The sequence below is a fragment of the Pezoporus wallicus genome, unplaced genomic scaffold (genome assembly GCF_028554395.1).
Source record: "Pezoporus wallicus isolate ANWC-B61680 ecotype Strahan unplaced genomic scaffold, APGP_CSIRO_Pwel_v1 scaffold_7736, whole genome shotgun sequence".
NCBI lineage: Eukaryota > Metazoa > Chordata > Aves > Psittaciformes > Psittacidae > Pezoporus > Pezoporus wallicus.
This window is the reverse complement of record NW_026636574.1, coordinates 1,293,088-1,302,607: the sequence shown is the minus strand read 5'-3', so window position 1 is coordinate 1,302,607 and position 9,520 is coordinate 1,293,088. Positions and strand designations below refer to the sequence as shown.

The window sequence follows — 9,520 nt, the reverse complement described above, 5'->3', positions numbered from 1 at the left end:
CGGGGTCGCACGTGAGCGTGGCTGTGCTGCCCGAGGTGAAGTTCCGTGCAGGTCCCAGCTGTCCATGGGTGATATCTGGGACGGGGCACTGAGCCTCTGGGGATCACCGGCTCCCAAACCAGTTCCAAGCATCACCTGCCTGTCCCTAGGAAGAGGCTTCCTGGAAGAGAGGTTTTTCTGCAAGGAGAGAGGAGAAGGGAGCTTTCCTCCGGTCCGAGGGATGCACAGGGGACCAGAGGGCTCTAAACCAGCTCCACTTTGAAGCTGCTGATTGAGCTGCTTCTCTAACACCCATGCACAGAACAAGGCAGCGTTTCCACTGTCACTCTCCCAGTTAGACATGCAGCTCCTCACATGGAAGGAGAGGCTCAGGGATGTCCTAAGGCCCAGGCAGGCACAGGAGCAGTTTGTTCAGCTCCATGCCTGCACTGGGAAGCTGCTCTGGGCTCCCTGCCCTCCACACGGATTGCAGGAAGAGCCAAAGGAAAGGTTGTGGCTGTGTTTGCTGCCCTGTCCCGCTCTGATGAGCAGTGCTGCTGCTAAGGGGGATGTGTCACCCCACCCCAAGGAAAGGGCAGCCAGCAGCATCCCATCTGCCTCCCTCTGCCTTTGTTATCCAGGAAATGCTGATGTTGCTGCTGGAAAGCTCCATCATTTTATTTTAGTTTACTTCCCCCACTTGATTTCCCTTTCCAATACAATTTAAGCTCCAAGCATACCTAACAAAAGCACCTGCAACGAGGCCAAGGGATGTTTTCATGAGGGAGGAGTCAAGCAGCCTGGATAACATATTCCTTTCAAACACTTCCTTGTGACCACGCTGACAGGTCATATAGAGATGTCTTGGCCACATTACAGGTCACTGGTCACTGAGCTGGGATGGTGGCTGCACAATACAACAGGAGGTTGCTAAGGGGAAAAAGGAGGTGTTAAATGTAGGGGAATTCTCTTGTAAGAGCTGTCAGCAATGACCTCAGCAAGGGAGAGCAAGATGCGCACAAGTATTTGGCAAAGAGCTCTTGCAACACTTGGGTTTCAGGGAGTGGCTGGGTTCTTACGTACTCAGAAGAGCCAAGTGCTCGAGGTTCAACCCAGTGGAATCCCCTCAACAGAGCTCAGATGAGCCCCTTGAACCAGGCTGTTTTCCTACCTGAGGCCATGCAGGAGCATCTCTACCTGCCCAAACCATCAGGCCCAGCTCAGCCCGTCCCCCTGCCCCCATTTACTGCCCCATTTTAACCCAGTAACGGCCCGAGCACCGAAACCTCCTGCTCTGGAGCTGCCCCAGCAGCTGAGCCCTGCGATAGTGGCTCTGCCCTGCTCAGCTGGAGCCAGCAAGAGCCACTGGCTTTATCTTGCCCTGACATCCCTTCCCCATGCTGCAGAAATCAGGCCAAGCAGATGGTGATGGCAGAAGCGACAGCACAGAGGGGAGCCTGACCCACGCTGCTCTGTGTGTGCTCACGCTGCGAGGCTTGGACCTGGAACAGCACGAGCTTTCCAGCAAACCAGGGCTGAGCTGCTGGAGCTGCTCTTGGTTTTCCACAGACCTCGGCTCCTTTCCATCCTTGGGCAGGGCAGCAGCTCCCAGAGCCTTCCTGGAGATGTCCCTGGGTCTGCCCGGGCTGAGCTGGGGAGCCACAGCTCAGGACCAGGACACTGAGCAGGATTAAGGCAGGTGTGCCTTACTGGTAACATCACTTACCAGAAACACTCACATTCCCAAACATTCCTGCGTGCATTTTCTTTCTTTTTCTGAAGAAACCAAGTTAAATTTTCATATGAGGCCATTTAGAAAAGAAACAAGAGTGCTGATAAAGAATCCCAAATCTGAACATTGCCAACACGTATCTAAAAGCTGATACCTTCCTGAAAACAGCGTCAGCTATGGAAAGGGAAGAGCAGGCAGCTGAATTCACAGGCTACCCTTTATAAGCAATTACCATTTATTACTAATTGCAAGTAAAATCCCATTAAGACTTTGGGAGCTTTAATGTTCAGTGTAGAGCAAAGACAGTAGCCGGCCAGCAGCATAACCCTGCCATTTCCAGGTTCTCTCTTGCAGTGTGACCACACAGGAGGGTGTATTTAGCAGTTCCTTCTCTGTGTCTGGGAGGAGTCCATGTGCTCACAGCCCGCAGCGTTGCAGAGGGGCCTTCCTCCCTCGGGACAGCAGAATTGGCTTCTTCATGGCTGGTAGGTACCCAGTGGCTGTTATTGTTCATGTCTGAACAGAGATAGGAACTGCAGAGCACTTGGGTCTGAGACAGAAAACACTTTAGCTAAAGAAAGTGCTTGAAGTACGGAAGGTACACAGATCAACATTCGATTTAGCATCTAAAATACTGTGGTTTCCTAACAGAAATGAGCTCCTAACTTTGCAGGGGGGAAGTCAGTACTTGGCTTTCAGCACACCCCTGCCTGGGTGTATCTGCAACTGGAACGTGCTGCAGCCAGGAATTCCTGGGCAGTGAAGGGAGCAGCTCATCTTGGCTGATCGCTGTGGGTCTTTTACAGCCTCTCCTGTGCACTGGTATGTGTGGTGCTGCCTGCGAGCAAGGAGATCTGCAGGTGCGGAAACACTGAGTTGGACTGGCTGAGATATAACCGAGCTCCACCAGAACCTCTGCAGAGGGCTGGGGGCTTCCTGAAGATCTGCAGCTTCCCAGCCTGAAGGAAAGGCTGAGAAGATCCATAGGGAATTCTGACTGCATTCAGGACGTTGCTGGAAATTCCTGAAAGAGAGAAAAGCTCAGCTGGGAATGGGCAAACTCTTGTGTGATTTTCAATCAATTAATGGAACATTAAAACCTAACCATCATTTTAAAAGATACCTCCCAATGGGTGCTCTGTCTTGATCGTTATCACTTCCAATTGCATGCTTGCAGTCCCCACCCAGACACCATTCCCAACACTCACCCTTTTTATGGGTACAAGAATCCTTTGCACCGGATAGGAAATCTGTTGTAGCAACACTTCTGCCACCTCCAGCTTCTCCGGGCTGCCCATGACCTCGCTGGTGTGGAACAAGGTCTGTGTTAGTACATTGCCTCTCGCTGCTGAACAAGGAGAGAAGTCCCAACACTCTTAAGGCCACATGGGCCAAAGTTACCTCTTGCTTTTCAATATGGCAAAAACTGAGCTAAATCAGATCTGTGCTAAGATGAGGGCAAGGAAAAAACTGCTGAAATACCTTTAATACAAAGCAAAGCTTTTGTAAGAGGAGGTCAATGCAGTCAAATCTCATAGAAGGCAAGAACACAACAAAAAAGAAATCACTTACTTCCACAAAATGATGCAACTTGAGACCGTTTTAAGTTCTCAAAGCAGCCAGCTTGGGGGAGGATGCCAGAGATGCCCATGTACTTCGGAGGACACATGGATCCTTGGCTGGTCCAAGGAGAATGGTAGGGTTTGGTTTTGTACAAAGGAACAACGAATCTCAATGGGGAGGTAGCACAGCTCCTGGACACTGAAGAGGAACATGGGCGAAAATGGCAGTTCCAGGTATAGGAGCAAGCAGGGAGTTTCACTGCTGAGTTCCCCTGAACTCCAGTGATCCTACAGGGACTGACCTGGTGTCTTGGAGAAAGAAGAAGAATGGGAGTAAGAGATGGTATTTTGGAGTGACTTTTTATAAAGGCTGAGCTTAATTTCCCATTTCGAAGCCTTCTTCTTAGCTGGGTGGATGGCTTTTTGTTGGGAACCTGAAAGAATGAAAACCATGGTGTGAAATGGCTTAAATGTGATAAAGGAGCAAATTCAGCTGGGAAACGTGGGTCTTGATTCAGTGTAAGATCCTTCCGACTCACTTTGGGGAGGAGGACTCCTTTCCATTTGTTTTACTCCAAGTTTGACAGGTAGCTTTTTCTCTAGGGTATAAAGAGTAAGCATCGCTTAGCACCGCACCTTTCTTACACAGCCCTTTCCTTACTCACTTCAGCACTGCTTTTCTCCCTCTTTCAAATTGCAGTATGACTTACACCTGGCATACCCTGTACTAAGCAATCACAGTATTTTAAGCTGGTGCATCCTAAATACTGAATTCACAATAAATACTAAACTCAGATGAAACCACCTTTGCACGCAGGCACAGCTCTGCTCCAGACTCCCTTTGTTTTGTCCATACTGGTACAGCGGATGCTCCCATTCCCAACGAGCTGGAAGCCAGAGTCACAGCTGTAAGTCACGGTGGAGTTATAAGCAAAGGTTTTTACACCTTCACCGTCATGTTTTCCATTGCTAATGTGAGGAGGTGAAGAGCAGGTAATTACTGCAGGGAAAAAGGTCAACATAAGCATTGCTAAAAGCTTTAGTAATAATGAAAATGCAAAAGGTTTCTTGAGTCCATCTAAAACTCAAAGACAATAAACTTCCGGACAGCTGACGAGGGGTAAAAACTGGCACTGAGATCTTCCTTGATTCTCTTTCTTTTTGTTCTTTCTGTTGTCACATCTTTCTCCTTCTCCATTCCCAGGGTCCCAGAGCACCAACAGACCCCTTGCCATGCCCTGGCTGGTGGTTCCTGCAAGCCTCATCCCATCGACTTCGCTGCAGCCTTAAGTCATGAGAAAATAGGTTGAACTTGTGGGAACAAAACTGCTGAAAGGCAGTGTCAGCAGCACAATGGGGATTTCTCAGCTGCGGTGGTGGTGGTGGAGCTGCCGCATAACATAACAAAAACAATGTATGAAGACAGGCTTAGACTGGACATTAGGATCTACTGGAGCAAAGTCAGAAATAAGGGTGGATTAACCTTACATTCACAAGTTGGAAGTGTACTCCATGCAACATCGTTCCCTTTAAGCTGACACTGGATGAAATGACTCCCGTTTAATCTGTACCTAAGTGAGAATACACAAGAGAAGAAGCATTTGCGTAACTATTCAGAAACAGAGAATGCAGGTTTTTTCCCGTTACCTGTCTGCTCAAGAATGGAGAAAAGGCAAATTTAAAGCAAGCAGATGTGCACACTGATGCACACACTGATAACAGGAGAGCTCCTTCACCTTGCTGTCTGCCAGGATTCTTATTAACCTGGTTTTTAGGTGATTCTCTGCTTTGGAGTGAGCATCTTCCATTGCAAGGATGGGAGCATGTGCTGAATCCTAGAATGGTTTGGGTTGGAAGGGATCCTAAAGCTCCCCCAGCTCCAACCCCTCCCACGGGCAGGGACCCCTTCCACTACAGCAGCTTGCTCCAAGCCCCTGTGTCCAACCTGGCCTTGAGCACCGCCAGGGATGGGGGATGCGAATGCCAGACAGCACTGAGGTTAGCCACGGATTCCCACACGGGCTCGGGTTTGCTGAATCAGGAACTGTTTCCCCCTGTCTGCTTCCTGGCGGAGAACAGCCCTGGGATTGATGCTGCTGGCATCCAGTGCCTTTCCCACGCCACTGCCTCCCACTGGGATGAGGGGGTGAGGTGAGGAGCTCCCTCCTGAGCTCATGCAGCAGCTCTAAAGGCTGGGACTCAGCCGCAGCTGCTGCTCACACCCCAGCAGTGCTGCAGTACCCGGTGTGCTGGACCTGCTGACAGCCCCGCTGCGGCGGTGGAGGGCAGGCTCCCCGCAGGCTCCAGTGCTGCCTCCTCCCTGGCACGTTGCTTTTGGGTCGTAAAGGTGTAGCTGTTCTGCCAAAGGCTTGCCAGGAAAGCCAACAACAGCAGGGACCAGTGAGGGGCAGTGAGGGTCTCTGTGTCATTTGGGATGGATTGGCTTCCTGGAAGCTCCATACATCTTGTCCTGACAGCACCAGCACCTTTCCCAACCTCTGATTTACATCCTTCTGCTCAAAAAATAAAAATCACCATTTGGGCAGGATCGATAGTATCTGATCTTGCTTATACAGATAACGTTATTCCTCCACCCTGATGTGGTGTTTCCAAAGATCAGCTGAACTGCAGAAGGGTGGGACATGCTGTCATTTCCCCAGCATCCATCCCAAGGGAACATCTGGAGGAAAAACCCCGGTGTTGTATTTGAGGCAGCTGTAAAGACTGGCAGAACGAGCCAGATGATACCAGCTAATTCCTGCTGGGGAGGGAGGGATACAAGCTGGAGATGCAGGAGCTTCCCTTTGCATGTCAGTCTTTTGCAAGTGGCCCTGATTGAAAGCAGGCAGAAAGTGTGAGTCAGCTCAGTGAGTGAATGGAAAGAGTGCTTCACTGCAGTCTTCTGGACATCACTGACCTTTAAACATTCCAACAGAACCCCTTTTTATTCCATATATCTCAAATATGCTAAGCTGAAATGTTCAAGGCCAGGTTGGATGGGGCTTGAAGTAACCTGGTCTAGTGAAAGGTGTCCCTGCCTGTGGCAGGGGGTTGGGACTGGTTGAGCTTTGAGGTGCCTTCAACCCAAACCAGGCTGGGATTCTATGAAATATTTGAAGCAACTTGTTTTGATGCATGTAGTTATAAACTGAATGTACAACCAGCCCTGTTCGGTTGATGCACAGGGGCAGTTCAATCTCCTCTGCATGCCACTTGATAGAAAAGGCAGCCACAGATTCAAACCCAGTCCCTTCCCTTCAGCCATGTCTTATTCCTTCCCAGCCCAAAGATGCAATTCAAATGGGAAAAGCAGCCCCATGCTCTGCCCTCTGAGCAGCACCACAGGAGTGATACACAGTGAAACAACATCCCAGCATCCCTGCCCTGGACCAGAGCTTGTATTCCAGCAGCAGTGTGCTGGAGCTTAGAACACTGCCCCGGGACTCACCCGTCCTCACAGAACACGTTCACTCTGGCTCCGAACTGCAGGTCTGTCAGTGCGACCAACCTGCCCCCGGGCAGCGCTCCTGGCTCCCCGCAGGCTTTCCCTGCCGGAGAATGAGGCTGGCGTTAGCAGAACCCGCGCTGATGGGGAATTCCCGAGCAAGGAACAGACTTCGGGGGTTATACCCAGTGGGACCAGTGTTTTACTTCACAAGCGTCTTGCAGGAGGGCAGAGGAGGCTGTTTGCGGAGGTATTCCCATTTCCATAGCTTAGCAGTAAGTTACTCAGCTGTGAAAAAGGTATTGCTGCCACACCACCAGCCTTCATATTACATGGATTTCACCAAGAAACACGTTTGGTCTGCATTTTGAAGTGCCACACAACTGCAATTCGGCACCTGTCCTGTGCATGTACCCCAGCCAGATAGAGCCATATGGAGCAGAGCAGAGATACTCACTCCTGCACAGCTCAGCCGCTTCTGACCACTCCAGGTTTTCAAGGCAAGTGCTGGTGGGGGAGCTTTCCGAGGTGTTCTCATAGCCGGGGCGGCAGACGTAGCTCACATTGCTCCCAACAGGAAAGAAGTTAATCCTCTCATCCACCTTGGAGAGGGCAGCGAACCTCAGCCTTGTCGGGGCAGCGCAGCTCCCTGGCAGTCAAGGAAACCTGACCTGAAAGAGCTGCCCTGGGGGAAGCATGCAAAATAAACCCCGGCATTGCAGAGCTGCTCTTGCTATGGTGCTTTTGGAAAGCTCCTCCTGTTCAGCACAGGTTATGGCTGGTTTCTTACCAGGCTGCTATTCTGCTGCATGCCCTTTGGCAAAACAAGGATGGAGATGTGATAACGGCGCAGGCAAAGCTGTTAGTAGGAAATAAGGAGTCGCAGCCTCTGCAGCCTCTGACACCCAGGGTTTGGGAGGTGCAGGAGCATCGTGGGCTCCAGCCACCATCCAGCTGACCCCATCACTGACCAGCAGGGATCCTGCACCCATCAACAAGCAGCAGCCATGGGAAGTGGGTCTGTACCTTGCCAGGGGTGGTGATGCCACTGTAGAGCAGCCACAGTAAGGGGCAGAAGCGTGAAGCCAAGCAAGAGGCTCTTTGGAGCTGGGTCTCAGAGAAAGGAGGTATTTACGGCCGCAGGGCTCGGGCAGCGTGGACCAGCGTGCGCCAGGCAGGCACTTCACCATGTCTGATCTCCCAGGGATTTTGATGGTGCCTTCGATGCACGTGTACATCACGCTGGATCCAATAGGAAAGCTGATGGTGTGCTTATCAACGGATGGCCTGGAGTAGGTCATGGGAGGTGGGGGCCCACAGTCACCTGTGGTAAGAGAAGACCACTTTGGGTGAGGCCTCCATTCCCTGGCCCCTTCCCCAGCCCCACTGAGCATCCCAGCTCCTGGGCTGGCCCAGGCTTCTTCTGCAGGCAAAGGTGCCAGGCAGGACTGCATCCATGAGAGCATCAAGCAATGGGTCCCCCCAGGTTTGGGTATGGTGGTGGCATCACCCACCCCAGCCCCGAGCAGCAAGGTGGGATCCAGACAGGTCTCACTGGTCCTCCCCGTACATCCCATGCTCCTGTACTCACCACGAGCCACAGGCATGCCCAGGAGCCCCAGCAAGGGCAGGAGCAGCATGGAGTATCCAGATGCCCGTGCACCAGCAGGTACCCTGCAGGTCAGGGTGCCTGGGTGCTTCCCCCATCCTGGTTCTCCAGACTTCATTGCAGTGATTTCTGTGCTCCTCTGTCAAGCACGGCTAGCTCCAAGGGGCTGTTTCTGAAGCTGGGAGGAGATGCAGCCCAGGAGACCCAGCCAAGCCTCTGCAACAGTGGAAACCTTTCCAGAACACCCAGGGAGCTAAACTCTGAGTCAGGGACATAGAGAGCAGCCAAGGGTGTGGGACAACTGTCATCCACAGCTCAGGCAATGCCTCTGGTCCTCCTGCCTCACCATGAGCGATGGGGGGATAACTCAACCCTTTCATTTGACTTGAGACTGGCTGTAAGCACTAGTTCTTACCAAAACCAAATGCTACCAGAGCAGAAAAGACCCTCACCCAGCCCCAGTCTGTACCCAGGGTAGGTAAATGCCCCCTGGTTAGTTGCTGGCAGGTGATGCAACCAGGATCTTCCCTAAGCAGGGTTAGGGAAAGAAAAAATAGAAGCATTTTCCTTTTTGCTTGCTAATTTGTTTCTTGATTGCCTGACTCATTTATAAGCAGGAATGGGTGGGAGTGAATACATCTGCATACTGACTAACAGGCTGAAGTATCCCTGACATCAGTCAGGATGACTGAAACACACTCTTAGATACACGGGGGATGTAACACCCAGTTCTTACTCGTGCTAATGGGTTTTGAGCCTTGCACAGGGAGATAAGACACTTGCTGTTTGCAGTCTCAGGTGAGCTCAGCGCAGAGGGGAGCGAGGTGTCACAGGAGAGGGTACAGCCCAGCTCTCCCTGGGGCACAGGCAGTACTGGGGTGGGTCTGAGAGTGCCTCTCATTGCAGAGGATGCTGCGGGGATAATGCACAGCTTGCATTTTCAAAGCATCTTTCTGCGTAAAGATGGGAGGTGCCATCTCTTCCCTGGGTGCTGTCGTTTGGCTCTAGTAACTTTTACAGCAGCTCTAATAAAGCATTCATCTGGCAGTGATATCCCACTGTAAACCACTTGGGCAGGAGATGAATTAGAGTCTGGATCAGAAGAGCCCTTGGACCACGCTGGAAATCAGCCAGACAGATCACAAGACACCATGGTGGCACCTTCAGCTTCATTGCAACCCGCAGGGAAGGAG

The 9,520-nt window shown here is 51.5% G+C and overlaps 2 protein-coding genes across 2 annotated transcripts; both read right to left on the bottom strand.

Annotated features, from left to right (window-relative positions):
* Nucleotides 1-2,296: 2,296 nt before the first annotated feature.
* CD55 (CD55 molecule (Cromer blood group)) lies at nt 2,297-7,374 on the bottom strand (the record flags this gene model as incomplete). Its single annotated transcript, XM_057400731.1, has 9 exons — nt 2,297-2,735; nt 2,920-3,016; nt 3,284-3,472; nt 3,576-3,707; nt 3,813-3,872; nt 4,079-4,273; nt 4,762-4,844; nt 6,722-6,821; nt 7,176-7,374. Coding segments are annotated over 8 exons (1,050 nt in total), but the record flags the coding sequence as incomplete, so codon positions are not given.
* Nucleotides 7,375-7,504: 130 nt separating this feature from the next.
* Nucleotides 7,505-9,517, bottom strand: LOC130594672 (uncharacterized). Its single transcript, XM_057400729.1, has 2 exons — nt 8,310-9,517; nt 7,505-8,042 (listed from the first exon to the last, which is right to left on the bottom strand). Exons 1-2 carry the CDS (start codon nt 8,443-8,445, stop codon nt 7,516-7,518), a joined length of 663 nt encoding a protein of 220 aa, XP_057256712.1. The 5' UTR covers nt 8,446-9,517; the 3' UTR covers nt 7,505-7,515.
* Nucleotides 9,518-9,520: the final 3 nt, after the last annotated feature.

Coding starts and splice junctions, on each gene's coding strand:
- LOC130594672 (XM_057400729.1), bottom strand. CDS start 8,445: ATGAAGTCTGGAGAACCAGGATGGGGGAAGCACCCAGGCACCCTGACC. Junction 8,043..8,309: donor GGGCATGCCTGTGGCTCGTG/GTGAGTACAGGA, acceptor CTCTTACCACAG/GTGACTGTGGGCCCCCACCT.